The sequence below is a fragment of the Antechinus flavipes genome, chromosome 4 (assembly GCF_016432865.1).
Source record: "Antechinus flavipes isolate AdamAnt ecotype Samford, QLD, Australia chromosome 4, AdamAnt_v2, whole genome shotgun sequence".
NCBI lineage: Eukaryota > Metazoa > Chordata > Mammalia > Dasyuromorphia > Dasyuridae > Antechinus > Antechinus flavipes.
The window spans coordinates 11,753,517-11,769,890 of NC_067401.1; the positions used below are offsets into that span (position 1 = coordinate 11,753,517).

General features: G+C 45.9%; 1 protein-coding gene across 1 annotated transcript in view; it reads right to left on the reverse strand.

The window, feature by feature from the left end:
- Window positions 1–5,481: 5,481 nt before the first annotated feature.
- Window positions 5,482–16,374, reverse strand: part of C4H3orf70 (chromosome 4 C3orf70 homolog) — a 51,530-nt gene continuing 40,637 nt past the window's right edge. Inside the window, exon 2 of the mRNA XM_052000043.1 lies at window positions 5,482–8,281. Coding sequence (XP_051856003.1) covers window positions 7,725–8,281 — 557 coding nt within the window. The 3' untranslated portion in view covers window positions 5,482–7,724. The remainder of the gene's footprint in view (window positions 8,282–16,374) is intronic.

Consider the following 16,374-nt stretch of genomic DNA (forward strand, 5'->3'; position numbering starts at 1 on the left):
GGCAGGTGAAAAATGAAATCCATCAGCGAGTTAGGACCATGTGAGGAGGAGTGTTTGTTCAATTTCCTCCAAAGTGCGCTTTCCTTCCCTCGGGGGTCTAATGGGCCGTTTGAATGTTCCATTTATGGGCTCCTGAGAATCCTTTGCCTCGTGTGCATTTTCTTTGACAATGACAGAAAGCCTGTCCCATTCCCAATAATCATATTATATATTGAATGTTTGCATGAAGTTGGGGCCCTTATTATTGCTGTTTGGGGGAAACCTAGACCCAAGCTGTAACTAAGCTCGATTCTGCTATCTCTCCCTGGGGCGCGACGCTCCAGCGAAGGGGCATCGAGCCAAAGAGTGGAACTGATCTGCATGGGACCAGGCTCCGAAGATCAGGCTCGGGTCCAACCCAGTCTCTGGGGTAGCCTAGGCTACTTACCCGATTCTATGTCGATTCTCCCGAGTAAATTATAAATTCTTTAAATTTAAAATGTTTTTCCTTTCCTCATTGTATCCCCCAGCACAGTGCCTGCTAAATGATAGGCGCTTAATAAATGCTCGAGATTAGATTGTAAACAGTTTCTCTCCCCCCACCAAAGGGGTCCATCAACCCCGTGCAAAGCTGTCTTTGAGCATCCCGCCGACATTTTAGATTGAGCCTAATGAATATCCTTGGAATTAAATGACCCTTTTGGATTAAACCGTCTACATTTCCTGAATTTTCAACCCTCATCGGCAGGAAATCTGCCCTGTGGGACCAAACCTTTCACTCTTTTTTCCATTTTGAAGACTGCCTTCAAATTTCAAGGTCATCTAGCTCAACCTCCTCATTCTACAGAGGAGATGACTGACGTCATACAGGTAAGAAGTGGTCTCCTGGTACAGGGTGAAGAATGCTGAATTTGGAGGCAGGGGAGCTTCTCTGAGCCTCAGTTTCCTCATCTGTAAAGCGAAGGGGTGGTACCAAATGACCTCTAGGTTCCTTCCAGCCCTAAATCCTGGATTCCTACCATCCTTTGACTTTGACTTTAAACACACAGACAGCAGTGGCCCTTGTCTTCTACACTACCCACCCCCCTCAGAAAAAGAAGGGGAAAAAAGGTTTTTTTTTACAAGGCAATTACTTTTTTCTAAAGTAAAATACAGACACAGTTGAGCTTGGTGTAGGAAAACCAAATATCATTTTAGTAAAATGCAGAAGTGGACGATCAACACTGCTTCTGACTCAGACTGTTAGGAAATGGCCACAGGAAGTGGCCATTACAGGGAGAGAAACAGCTAGAAAAGTGGATACAGACACAGTGAGGATCAGGAAGCCGGGTCACACTAGGTCTCCTGGCTGCCCTGCCCTTCATCCCATCCCATCCACGGTGAGCAGGCAGTGCTCCAGGCTCCCAGGTCCACGGAAGAAGGAAGTCCAGACCTCCTCTCTAGCCCCTCCCATTTGCTTATCTGAACTAATGGGGGAAATGGTTTGGATGAGTCCCCAAATAATAAGTATTCTAAAAACAAAACAAAACAAAACAGCATTGCTCTTCACACATGGGTTATTTCAATATCTGGGAATTCATAATACTTCCAATAAAGTAATGGGAGGAGGAGACCCAAGGGCTTCTTATCTACAATTTTTAAAAACTGTTCGGCTTTTCTATCCAACACTCCCCCCATCCCACCCCATCCCCCCAATCCTTGAAGAAAATGGGTGTAGCCATCTTGTAGAACCTAAAACAGAGCTGTCCCTCTCTCCCTCCCTCTCTCTTTCTCTCTCTCTCCCTCCCTCCCTCTCTTTGTCTCTCTCTCTCTCTGTCTCTCTCTCTCTTTCTCTGTGTCTCTGTCTCTGTCACCTCGCTGGTTCACACCTTTTTGAGGACATTGTTAACTAGTTGAAAAAGTTCTTTCTTTTCCTGACTCCTGTTGATGTGAAGTAAAGGGAGCATTTAAGAATCGAAGGAGATGGGCCCGGTGAGAAGGGGAGAGCAACATGTGGGGAGGCGCTTAGCCTGGAATTGTATTTCACTCAGAAATGATTGGATTTGGAAACACATCCAGGCTGGGTTTTTTGTCTTGCTTAGTAGCACAGACCCTGGGTATTTTGACAACTGTTAAAATTATTTGGTTCCATCCTTCCTACACTAAGGGAGAATTAATTACCATAAAGTTGTTTGGGGTTTTTTTTGGCAGCAGTCAGATGCCAGGTTTCTGATGTTTCAAATAGCCTGAGAAGTGAAGAGCGGAGGGAGAGGAGGTGGTAATGGCCCTAAATTTATCTGGACCGAAAGGGCGCCTTAGCGCCTGTGCCTCATTGGGGCGGGGGAGGGGTCCGGCTGTCTCTGTCGAGCTTGAACCAATGGTTCTAGGTTCTAGCAGACTCATCTCAACAACAAAAATACCAGCTGTGGTTTCAAAGCATCGTTATTATTATTTATTGTTCTACAAAAGTACTAACTGTGCACATATTAGTAATACATGTGTACATATGAAGAAATGGGGAGGTTTTAGGTTTTTTCACCGTCTCTATTGAAGACCTGGCCCCCCGCATCCCACCCACTTCTTCTCTCGAGGTCCAGCTCCGTCTTGTCCCCTCTGGGAAGCCTCCCTCTCCCTCCTCCCCAATAAAAAACTCCCCCCTCAAGTTTCTCAAAGTGCTTTGCTTGGATCTCTCCATGACATTGTTCTTTTCCTCAATTTCATGGGCCCGGGAAGCCCCCAAACGAGGGACCCCTTCGTGCCTCTTCTAGTCGCTCGCTTAGTTTCCTGAAGCTCCGTGACTTCCCCAGCCAGTCTTTCCCGGGGCAGAAATCGCCCAGGCCTTCTTGGCCCCAAACCCGACTCCGGCCTCGAGTTCGGTTGGTCTGTTCCATGGCAGTGTCTCGGACGTGGCTCTCGGCCTCCCAGAACCATCTCAACATCCTCTTTAAACCAAAATGATCTTTGGGGTTAGGGGAGTGGAAGAGGCGGGCACCCCGTTCCTGGGAACCCCCGACTCCGCTTCCCTCTTGCACCACAGTCCTGTCCCCGGGGTGCCGCCCATTGCCCTCCCCTTGAAAGCAGCCTGCTGATGCTTCCCTCTTACATACCCAGCGCCTGCTCTACATACAGTAGGAGCTTAATCAATGTCCGGAGCAGCCTTCCCCCCACTTCTTCCCATTCCCCACCCCCTGAAATTTCTTTGCATTTACTTTAATTGTTTTGTATTTCTCCAGCCGTGCTGGCTCCTCCTCCCCTCCTCCCCATCAGGTGTAAGTTCCTTGAGGGCCAGACCATTCCGTCTGTTTGTGTCCCCGGCCTCCCACAGCGCTGGGCACAGATTCTTGGTGAATCGTGACGTGTTCGCTGACTCCAAGAAGTAATTACGGGAAAGCCGCGGTGACGCGCTTCTCGTGGTGGTTCTCTTACAAAAGCCGAACTTGAGAAACAAGCTAAGATGACGTAAAAAGATAAAACTCGCGTGTATCGCTTCGCATCCGCGGGCTTTCGAGCCAGCGCTGGGAAAGCCCACAAGTCTCTGCGGGAGCCCAGGAACCTCCTGCCGCAGCCTCCCCCCGGACAGAAATCCTGCCGCCCACCCGTGAGCTCTCCGGTCTCCCCAGGGGGTTCTAGGTCCTGGAGTGTGGTCGGGTCCTACAATCTAAACGTTTTCTAAAGTGCCGATAATAGGTCTACACAAATCCGCGCTACAGTGGTAAGAATACAGAGGTCAGAGAGCAGAAAGGGCTTGGAGCTGGGCCCTACCGTATGCACACGGAGGCGTTCTGGGACCCGAGCCCCCTTTCGCCCACGGCCGCGAGGCTGGGGGGAAGTCTCACCGCGGTGTTTGGGCCGGGGAGATGATCTCTGTCATTGTGCTTATTTAGAAAGTAGATTTAGGGTGGTCGGGCCCAGTTGGGTCTGACAGCCGGGATCCCAGGCTTGTTCTCTGATTTTGTACAAAGAGAAATGGATCCCTGACCAATGACGCCTGGCGGCTGGAAAAGGATCAGGGAAGCTCAGGGAACCTCGGTCCGCAAAGACTGGGCTCCGAGGCGGCATGAGACTGTGGGCGCTCCCATTGGGACCAAAAAAAGTACAAAAACCCAAACCAGCCCACGTGGTCAAAAAGGTGGCGGTTCTCTGGCAGTAGGTGTTTAAAAGCAGGGTCTGGGGGAGTCTCAAATGCTCCAGTGGAGGAGAGGGGACTGAGCTCGAGTCCGCAAGTGCCCCAGAACCGGCCTCGTGGGTGAGTGTGTGGTGGGGGGGAGGGAAGGGTGTCCCTTCTAAGCCAGTGGGAGTCCGCCTTGGTAGCTGAAGGCCTGGCTCCCGGTGGGGAAGAGGTGGCCTTTGGGCCCTGGATAGGAGGCACTAGCTAGGGAGCCGATCTCCGAGGGGGTCTTCCCACTTAGGCGGACGTGGGCCTGGAGCCCCCACTATTCCCACACCCATTACTGGGATGGGGGTGGGGCCATCACCTCTACCGAGATTACTCAGAGTTGGGGGGGTCACCCCAGAGACCAGAGTAGCCCAGGTGGGACTAGAGAGAGTTGTGAGGGAGGCAGGTGTGTGGCCAGCGGTCCCAGAGTCCCCCAGGCCGGCTGGAAAGGAGGAGCCTCAGCTGTCCAGAGGAATAATGGCTGCCCTTATGGGGCCCTTTCACATCTGCAGAAAAGCTGCTATTTTTCTATGTCCCTTAAGCCTCACAACAATCCTGTGAGGTAGGTGCTTTGGCCCTGTGGTCCCTCTGGGACAAACCGAGGCTCAGAGAGGTCCGTGACTTGCCCAGGTTTGCTCAGCTGGTAAGAACCGGGGGCAGGCGCTGGGTCCCCACCAGGACAGAGTCCCTCAGCCGCCAGGCTCCGGCCCTGACCCACAAGGGCAGGCCGTCTGCAGGATCCCTCTTTCCCATGACCCGCTTCCAGACTAGAAACGGCAGGCCCCCAGAGCCCTGGGCCCAGCAGCGGGCGGCCTGGGCTGCTGCATCCCTGAGGGAACAGGGAACGCCTTATTAGGATGGTTTCAAAGGGAAACAGCCTCTCTCTAGTCCTAGCCTGCTGTTTTCCACTCATCCAAGGCTGTTGTGGGGATCAAAGCAGACTGGGTGAGCCCCCCCTCTGTAATCAGGAAAGGGAGGAAGCCAATTTCAAGCCTTGCCAGGCTTTGGGCCCTAACTGGCGAGGTGAATTTTCCCTTGGAATGGTGGTGGAGGGCTTACAGAGAGAATGAATGAAGAGGGCAGAGTTCTGTGAGATGGAGAGGGAGAGGGCAAGGAGTTTGGAACCTCAGTTTCCTCATCTGTAAAAGATAAGGGTTTAGACTGGATGGCCTGTAAGAAATCTTTGACCAGAAGAAACGTTATAAATCTGTTTCCTTATCTGTAAAATAGGGGAAGGTTCTTTAACATAAAAGAAGAAAATGGAAAATGAGGGTGATACCATTAATATGTTCTCATTTCTTAAAGTAGAAAGTGACATAAACTAATTGGGGTGAGAGAGAGAGAGAGAGAGAGAGAGAGAGAGAGAGAGAGAGAGAGAGAGAGAGAGAGAAAGGGGAGGGAGAAAAGAAAGGAGGGAGGGAGGGAGAGAAAGAGTGAGAGAGAGGAGAGAGGAAAGAAGGGAGAGAGAGAGAGGGAGTTGAATTCTGAGGAAGCCTCGCTCAGCTGCTCCTGAACTGCTCCAGAGCGTGGAAGAGAAGGGGCCAAAGAATATATCCCTAATATCAACAATGACCATCCATCCCTCCTCTGGCCTTTGATGATGGGTTAGAGATTTCTCCAATCTTGACCAATATGGAGAAATGGCAGCTACTTTACATGAAAGGCTGTTGGGAAGAAATTTCAAAGTTTCTTTGAAGAAATAAAAAGTTAAAGTAGAAATTCTCTTTGAACTCTGTGGGGGGAGAGAGCCTACCAAAAATGAATAACATAGCAAATCACTTAAGAGCATTTCATAAAATCTTTTTCGTTAGCTTAGCCTTTCAGGCCCTCCCACCACCTAGCTCTAGTCTGATTTCCCCTCACTCCCTTCCATTGACAGAACCCCAGCCAAACTCGACTTCTAACTGTTCTCGATCTCATCTAGCTCATCTCCTACCTCCTTTCATTGCAACAGGCTGTTCCCTAGGCCTGGGACACCAGCACTCCTCTGCCAGTTTAATCTCTCTCATGGGCAAGGCTCTTTCCCTTTCTAGGTTTCAGTTTTTTCCTCTGTGAAACTTGGGGTTTGGTCCAGATGGTCTCAGTCTTCTCCTCCCGCACTAACATGGTCTTCCTGCCAGGTCAGTTCACTGCACCTCCTTCAGGAAGCCTTCCCTGATTTTCCCTCCATACTCCCTGCCCCCTCAGATGTTCACTCTGCCTCCCTCACACCTTCCTGGGAATCACACGTATCTGCTTACATACTATATCCCCTTCCCCCAGGGAAAGGATATGTTCCATGAAGGAAGGGACCATTGGTTTCCATCTGGTATTCCTAACACCTAACGGTGTCTCATTCAGAGTGGGCACTTAATATTTGCTCAACAGAATTGAGTTAAATTGAATTCTAAGAACACAATTTTAATGGTTTTCGAGTTTTCATTAAAATTCCATGCATCCAACCGCTCTGTCTTAATTTCCGCAAAGCTGTTCTCAATCTTCCCATTATCATTCAAGGAAGTCTCTTTAGATCCTGCTTTGGGATTCATTCCTCACCTCCTTCCTCCTGGCTCTGCCCACTCAGATCCATTGGCTTTCCATTAATAGGGGGCAGAAGAATGGCCCGGAATCGATTCTGCCATTGAACAGCAGCGATCTGGGCAAGTCACTTTCCCAAAGCGGAGCCTTGGTTTCCTTATCCATCAAACGATGGTGACCTCTAAGGCCCTTTTGACCTCTGTCGATCTATGAATTCTAAAAACAAAGTGCACCTAAAGAGCCTCCTAAAAATTCTTTCCAAGGTTTCAAGGGGAAACAAGGATGACATTGGGCAGTCAGGCCCTTAAAAATATACAAAGATGGAGGATTCATCACCCCCACTTTCTCCAAAATGAGCAAAAACTAAGGTTCTAGTCCTCTAAGGATACGTGTTCTACTTGGTCAAGAAGACAAATGTGATGCTGGCTGGGACGCCCCCCATCCCCACATTCTCCCCTGGAGCATGGGGTGCCCCCAAGGGAAGAGATAAATGTCTGTCCCCGATATCCATCCTCTAGGAGCTGGTCAGCACCTCGCCCAATGGCCAGTCATGGCTGGTCTATGCTGTGGCAGTTATGGGACTTGGCCCTCGACGCCATTTTGTTGACGCTTTCAAAACCGATCTATTCTTGGGGGGAGGGGGATGACCAGAACAAAACAGATCGACTAGAATGGAACTGGCTTGGGGAAGGGCAGGGCAGGGGATGGATGTTGAGTGGGATCACACCGTGGATAAGGAGCAAGCTGAGGACGGAAGGCAGAGGCCGCAAAGGATGCACAATGTCCCCTTCGCCCTCAGTCCTGATCAAAGTCTTCACGATGCTTTGCGATCATGACTAAGTAGAGAGGGCCACAAAGCGGGGCACCCAAGGAACCTATAAAATGGGAAAACAAGAATGGGATTAGAAGCTTCAGGGGAGCGTTCTGTGGGACAGAGAAGCACACCGGAGGAGCCCGCCGAGGGGCTCCCAGTTCTCAGCCGTTACTGGGACACAGTAGGGAACTTCCGCTGGGGTGAAGGGGGAAACACATCCGAAATCGGGAGCCACGCTTCTCCGCCAGCAATCCCTGGGCCACGGGCCCCTCCGGGGTCTCACACAGTGGTTTCGATCGTTTCGATGACTTCCAGGTCGGACTGAGATGGGGACAGGAGGGTGCATTCGTCCGGCTCCCAGCTGCTCTCGGGGCTGTAATCTTCCTCGGAACTCAGCTCCGCTCCTTCCTCCGTGTCCTCGTCACAGGACTCCATGTAGTGAGCCCCGATGGCGTTGATCCCCGAGTCCTCGGAGCTCGAAGGAGAAGAGCAGTGGTTAATTTTTGGTGTATTGCTCTCTTTTGAAATTAAGGCATCGTGTGCAGAGACCTCCTCGGGGCTGGCGGGGTGGGGGTGGGCCGGGGGCTGCTTCTGCACGTAGCACATCTTCCCGTTGATGCATTTGACCTGATAGCTGTCGATGAAGAGGTCGGAAATCGTGCAGAACCTCGGCGAGTCCCGGGGCAGGGGAGGCCGGAAGACGGATGCGAATTTCAAGAAGTGTTCCATGAGGGAGACTGAGATCTGGATGGTGTTGGTGGGCTCTCGGGGTTTGGCGGGAATCTCCGTGCTCGGAAGCTGCTCTACGGGGGTCATGGGCTGGTAGACGTATTTACCTGTGGGAAACACACACAGACACACACACACACACACACAAAACACAAAAAAAACAGGTGAGAAGACAAGAAAAACCAAACTTGCTCTGACAGCTGTTTCAGGAAAAGCATCGCCAGTCAAATATTGTCATGTGAAATGACTACAACTTTGTTTAAAAAAAATATACTAGGCAAAAATGTTTTAATATAATAACAGTAGGCAGCAATTTTCATTTAAGAAATCCAACACTTAACAGAGCTTAGCTCAGTCTCTTTTTTAAGCCGTACTATCAAATCAGAAGTTGTGTGGCGCGGTGGGAAGCACATTGATTTTGGAGACAAAGAACTTGCATTCAAAACCTGTCTCTGATGCTTCACTTGTCTGTGTGACCTTGGACCAGCCACTTTTGTTTTTTTTCAGCCTCAGTTTCCTAATCTGTAAAATGTGAGCATTGATGACTTCCAAGGTCATCGAAGAGCTCCACAGCTATGACCCAGTAGTCCCACGCCTCTGCTTTGGAAAGAGCCAACTCGCCTTAGGGAGCATCAGTGACATTGATGCATCCAATGTAATCAATTTGAATGCAGTTCAATCTATTCATGTGCTAAGGATGTTACTTTCTTCTCTTCTGTCCTATAGTCTTTAGAGGCTATTTACTAAGCACCTACTATGTGCCATATCCCGTGTTAGACACCCATGATGCAAAGTCAGAAATGAAACAGGCTCAGCTCACAGGAGTTTGCATTCTCTCACAGAGAAACAGGTATGAATGTGGGTATTTGCAAGATAAATGCAAAGCCATTTGGTGGAGGGGAGGTAGAGCATTCATGGAAGGACAGAGCTCGGGAAAGTTTCAGGTACAAGGTGGTCCAATAACTAAGCTTTGAAGGGAAGCCCCGAATCACAATTGCACATCGATCTTTATTTTTTTTAATTTTCCCCATCCCAAATTAGAGTAGAACTAGTCACAACTCAACTGCTTTATCATAACCTTTTCAGTTTTAGTCCAATAAAAACCACTTTGGTCATTTTTTCATAACTTAAAAAATGAACAGGAAAGTTTACTATATTATATCTTTTTTTTTAATCCCAGGTTCATAATATGTCAGAGCTATACACTAAATAAATAAAGAGGTAAATAAATAAATAGTTAGATAAATGAATGAATGAATGGATGGATGGATGAATGGATGTTTTTTAAGACCTTAGCGTCTCATCTAGTCAAATAAATTGATCAAACTGAGGCCTAGAGAGATGCTATAGCTTGGCCTGGGTGATCCTGCTCAATAAGTGCTAAAGCTGAGATTTGAATGCAGACCCTGTCTTTCCAAATATGGAATTATTTTGTCACTTATTTTTATCACTCCCACACAGATTCCTCCAAAGCTCAGCTCAAGGGCTGCCTCGTACAAGAAAAGGGGCTTTCCAGATCTCCTCCTCCACCACCACCCCCAGCTGCTACTGCTCTTTATCCCCAGACAATTGTTTTCTATTTGCTATACATAGCTTTTATAAATAGTTATCGGTGTACTTTTCATTTCCCCCAATAGAAGGTAAACTTGAGTCAATGGACAACACTTATGTTATCGCTATCTTTCCATCACCTTGGACAGCGCCCAGAACACAGCAGATATTCATGCGTGGTCCATCCCCAAATTATAGAGGAGAATCAGGAAAAAAAATCCCATGAATATTGCAAGTGAAGCAGGATTCCCCCACCCTTCTCCCCCACTTTCCAGCCAAAAGGAAGAAATTCCTGGTGAGCTCTAGAATGATAGAACTGGAAAGAAGCTGAGAGGTCATGTGGTCCAACCTCTCCCTTGACGCACAATCCCCCTACAACATCCCCGGTAGCAAGTCATGTACTTGCTACCAAATCACTCCCTCACTCCACAAGGCTCCTTGTTGCAAGCATTCCCAGCTAGAAAGTACTTACTAAAATGAAGCCGAGACCTGCCTCCCTTTATCCCACTTGAATTTCAGCTTCCTAGATCCAATCCATGATTCCCCATTTTCTGAAACTCTACACCAAAAGTTTTGCTAACTTTTACTGGGAAAAAATGGTTCATCTTCCACCCAAGCTGACCTCCGCTCTGTTGCCCAGAGTTCCATGGATTAAGTCTGACTCTCCTTCCACATAACATCACTTCAAATATTTAGCCAAAGCCATCACGACCCCGGTGATCTTTCTCTTCTCCAAACTAAACACCCCCAAATTCCTTTAACTGTTCCTAATATAGAATATGGGTTCCCAAACCTTAATCATCCTAATTGACCAGTTCATGAATGCATTTCAATACATACATATCCTTCTTCCGGTATGGCACCCCCAAACAGAACTCACACATATGCTAGTGGGAGCTTAACCACATCAATCCCACAAGAGGGCTGTCTCTTTTAGTCTGGAAATGATTCCTCCGTTAATACAACCTAACCTGGAAACTGAGGGCCGATGCCCATCAATTAGGGAATAGATGAATGAGTTATGGTAAATTATGGTAATGGAATACTATTGTGTTGTAAGAACGATGAGAGAACCACTTTCAATAACAGTAATAGCATAAAGATAATCAACTTTGAAGATGGTAACTCTAATGAACACAAGGACATTGTGTGACACAATAATTCTAGAGAAAATATGCTGTCCACCTCCAGATAAAGAGCTCATAGATTCAAAGGACCATATTAAAACTCTTCTTCTTCTTCTTCTTCTTCTTCTTCTTCTTCTTCTTCTTCTTCTTCTTCTTCTTCTTCTTCTTCTTCTTCTTCCGCCTCCTCTTCCTCCTTCTTCCTCCTCCTTCTTCTTTCTTTTTCTCCTTTTTTCCTTTTTTTTTTTGGAGGGAAGGCAGAATATGACTAATGAGGAAAATTGTTTTGCTTAAACGAGACATATTTGTAATGGGATTTGTTTTTCTTGCCTTCTCATTGACTATGGGAGGGGGAGAATTCTGAAATTAAAATAAAATAAAATGGAAAAATACTATTTAATATAACATCAGAAACCATATCCAACTTTTATTCTGAGTTCACATTCTGAGAAAATCTCTAAATCTTTGTCATGTGAATAACATCTATTAATCCCTTCCCATCACTTTTGAAATTGACTTTTTTTTTTAAACCTAAGTGCAGAACTTTATTTAACTTTAGCCCTCTTAAATTTCATCTTGTTTGATCTGGTCCATCTTTGCTTACCGAACCTTTTTGTCTCCTGATTTTGTCCTTCAGAAAATTAGCTTTGCTTCTCACCTCAGCAATACCTCAAATTTTGATAAGCTGTGAATCTATTTCAAGAATTGCTATTCTAATCATAGAATCACAGAATCATCAGGGCTGGAAGAGACCTCAGATACCCTCTAGTTTGGGGATTCTTCACCTGGGGTCTGTGCTTTACTTAATTTCAGTGCCTTTGTTCTAAGACTGCCCTTGATTTATTCTGTATTTAGCTTGTTTGTACCTGGTTATTAGCATGTGATTTTCCCCATTACTGGATTATGAGATCCCTGAGAGGATGGACTGCGTCTTTACCTTTTGTTTGTACCCTCAGTGCGTAGCATAGTTTTGTCACATATAGTAGATGCTGAATTTATTCTAGTTGGCAGATTGACCGACTGATTTTCATATTTTACTCACTGTTTTCAATATCATTGGTTTTCTCTGTAGTCCCCTATATTTTATACATTTAAAACCCTAATTCTCTGAAGGGCTTCATCAGAATGATGTCCAAGGGATCCAGGACTCAAACAGGTTAAGAATCCCACGCTCACAAAAATATTCTGACCCAACCTTTATATGGACAAAAATCCCTTCTAATTTCAAACCTGTCAATACTCATTCAGTCTTTGCTTGAAGCCCTCAACAATCAGAGAACACAGAACCTCCTCCCCCGCCACACACATACAAAGCTGCCTATCCTCACTTTGGGATAGCTTTATTCCATGGAGTAGATTTTCCCAACTAAATGTCTTTTTTCTCCAAATTTCAGGCTTTAGCCTGATATCAAAGTATCTTGCCAATTTTTACTTTGTAATTTTTAAAAAGGTATATTTTTATTTTTTGTTTATTTTTTATTTTATTATTATTTTATTTAAAGTTCATGGGGCCAGCTTATATTTTAAAAGTTCATTGATATTTTTGGCATTTGGAGCTGGATAAGATCTCAGAGACCACCAAAGTCAGTTCCCTCATTTTCTAAAGGAGGAAGCAGAGGTTCAGCCATGTAGTGATTTGCCTAGAGACACTGGGGGAAGAACAGAGCTGGGATCAGACCCAAGATCTCTGGTTCTAATGGGCTGCATTACCCAAAGTCCTATGATTATCCTCAACAAAGAGATTACTTTTCCTTGACATTCTAAGAATTTTCCTATGGGCACTTGTGTTCCAAGTAACCTCATTTCCTAAATCAGGATGAATTTAAGGACGGGTGAAGCAATGAAATCCTAATATAATAAAATTTGTGGCCAGGTAAAGAAAACAGCATTTATTAAGCACTTTTTATCTACCAGGTAGGGGCAGTTAGGTGGTACATAGTGCATAGAGAACTGAATTTGGAGGCAAGAAGACTCATGTTCCTAAGTTCAAATATGGCCTCAGACATTTACTGGCTCTGTGACATTGGGCAAGTCACTTAACTCTTTTTACCTCTGTTTCTTCACCTGTAAAGTGATATGGAGCAAGAAATAGCAATACTCAGGTATCTTTGCCAAGGAAACCCCAAATGGCATCATGAAGAATTGGACATGACTGAAAATGACAACACCAAAAACCATCACCCACCAGGCATTGTGCTAAGGGCTGGTGACACAAAATAGAGCCAAAAGCAAAATCTTCTCAAAGTATCTTCTATTTGAACAGGGGTAGGGAGGAGTTCCACCTGAATGGTCCTGAGCTCCTCATCACTACAGAGGGGACTTCAGAGACCTCGAGTCCAACTTCAATCTGAATCTTTAATAGCTTCTACAAACATCTTCAATGAGGACAGACAACTCCAGGAACAAGAAACCAGTCTCTGGCTCCAATAGCGAGACATTTTTCCTTAAGGTGAGTCGAAATTTACTTCTATCCATTCATCCTAAATTTTGCCCTCTGGCAGAACAAATATAATCCTTCTTTCCTATGACAACCCTTCAGGTATTTTAAGACAGTAATTATACCTCCCTCTCCAAGTCTTCTCTATTTCAAGGAATAAATCAGTTTAACTTTTTTCTTTATCCTATGTCAATTTAATGAAATATTACCTGTTGAGAACAATGGAGCAAAGATATCGCAAAGGCTGGAAGGACGTTTGGTCCAAGCCCCCCCATTTTACATATAAGGAAATAGAAACACAGAGTCAGGAAGTGATTTTTTTTTAAAGTGACAGAAATATAGAGCTCAAGAGACCTCAGAAGTCATGTAATTCTATTCCTCATTTTACAGCTGAGGAAACTGAGGTGCACAGTGACTTGTCCAGGGTCATGCGGGAAGTACAGGGCAGGCATTCAAACCTGGCTCATAGAGTCCTAGCTTTGGAGCTGAAAGGGATCTCAGGGACCAACTAGTCCAACTCATTGACTTTCCCACAAAAGGGCAGGCCCACAATCACAATGGGAATAAAATATTAGAGTCAAGGTTTTAACTCAGAGCCAGTGCTCTTTCCACTATACCACACTGCTTGTCAATATGGGATGGGGTAAACAGAGCTGAGAGACTGAAAATGGCTTGAGTCCCATCTCTACCTAACTAATCAAAAGTCCGTGGGACAGACAAGTTCCAACCTCTCAGAGCTCCAGTTTTTTTATTTGTAACTGGGGCCCATCCCACCTCTCTGCCAGGATTTTTGTGTGTTAGAGATGATCTTGTAAACTGGGAGCTATTATTACATACTCTAAAAATTCCTCCCTTTCCTACCACTCAAATGACAAAAAGGGGGACTGAGAGGTCCTGGTTTCTGTTCTGAACTTGGTTTTACTTGTTGGCGAGGTCAGTGGGTGATGGGGCTCTTACTGGTTACTCTCACCAGCAGGCAGAGTTTCCGTTGGGCAGATTTTCACCAGAACCCTGATTTAGCACATTTCTGACTCAGAACACCAAGCACATGGTCTGGTCTTTCAGTATGTCCAGGTGTCCTCCTGGCTGTCCTGCCTTCACATGACGGGTTTACGGGGTTTATGGAGAACCTGCTCCTAGAGCCTGAGAGAACCCGAAGTTGACCTGGGGGCAGCAAGCACGGGCTTTCTCCGTTATTCCCGGTACTCCAATGGACGGGTTCCGAACTCTAAGCTGAACCTTCCTCTTAAATAATCAGTCCATTGGCGAGCATTTACTGTGCATCAGGTGTTGTGATAGGTCCTGGGGGCGCAGAGACAAAAATGAAGCGGTGTCTGCCCTCAGGGAGTTTACATTCAACTTGTACACTTATTATACACTAAATTATACAAAATAAATTGGTAATGAGTATTTATTAAGTGCTTACCATGTGCCAGGCATTGTGCTAAGTACTGGGAATACTAATAAAAGAAAAAGAAAGACAGTCTCTTGCCCTTGCACAAAAGAAAGCTGCTTTTAAAAGGGGGAAGGGGATAGGAGGGTACAGAGTGAGGTACTCAGGAGAGTTGGGAGGATTCACCAATGGGGTGAGGGTGATGAACTAACAGCTTGAATATCGGGCATTATATATGAATTGACAATGAGGCTGAACTTTGTCAAAACCAGGAACTCTATCAAGAAGAAATGAGGAGAACAAGTAGCGTTTCAGTCCTGGGAACAAACTAGGCAAAAGAATGGAGGAAAGCAACTAGGGAAGAGGAACAAATATTCAGACTTTCTAAGGCACCAGGCCATCGCAGAAAACACCTTTGCTTTGAGCTGATTGTTTCAATTGGCTAACTATTCAAGCAGAAGTTCCTAATCTTCTTAGTAGTCTGGGGTATTCAATGTACTCTTCTCAGAATTATGTTTTCAAATGAGCCCAATAAAGTTTGTTGTTCAGTCCTGTCTGATTCTTTGTGACCCCATTTGGGTCTAGCAGAGAGATTGGAGAGGTTTGTCATTTCTTTTTCCAGTTCATTTGACAGATGAAGAAACTGAGGCAAAAGGGGTTAAGTGACTTGGCCAGGTCTAGTAAGTGGCTGAGACCAGATCTGGATTCGGGTCTTTCTGAGAAGAATCAGACATGACTGAAACAAATGAACAGCAGCTAAGCCAGAGATCAGTGGAATTCCTAAACTATCTTCCCAACTTGATCTTCCATCAAACCACTAAATCGACAGCTGTCCAGTGAGGTTGAAAAGACCAAAATCGGCACTTCTTATGTCTTTCCAAAAGATGCTGCACTTCTTTCTTGAAGTATGGGACTCAGAGAGAAAAATGAAAAATCCTGTTTGGGAGGAACCTCTGCCTGGCCCCCATCACCCAGGATTTAAATGGAATTCATGGATGTCTGATGAGGATCTTGCGGGAGATCCGAAAGAAATTTCATATGTGGGTCTCCCTGCTCCCTGCTGGATTCAGGGAATAGTCTTCCTATTTGCCGAGGGCCAGAAAAGACAGCAGACTCATTGTCAGAGCGGTGGGAACAATGAAAAAATTAAGGACCAAGCAGAGCTTTCATGGGCTTAATGATTTTTGAAAATTATTTGCAACATTACTGTGAAATCTCTCTGGGCTCTACCTGGGTAATGCTCTTATACTATCAGTTACAGAGGAATCGCTGATGTGCCTCCACGAAATGTGCTCGCACACCAGGGATCTCCTCGTACTCACGAAATCAGACTTCCACACGAAAATAATTTTGTTTGCAAGATTTTAGGCAAACCATTCATCCAAAACTGATGACAGAATCACACTTGGGGACTTATGAAAAAAAAAAAAGCAATGGAAAATAAGAAACTTGTAGAGTGATTCCAGCTGAGAACTATGGGTAAAAGCATTCAAGGTAGCTTGGCCAGGAGCAGCCCAGTGGTGGAGCTCCCCCCAGAGAAGGAAGGGATGTGTTCAGACTGCTGTCATTTTGGATAACCCTTGCTGGGACTCTTTGGTTATACTGAAAACAGGGCTTCCCAGAACACAGGGCAAGAAGATTTGGGGAAGATTTGGGTTTTTTTTTTTAATGGCATTAATCAGGGACCAAATAGGA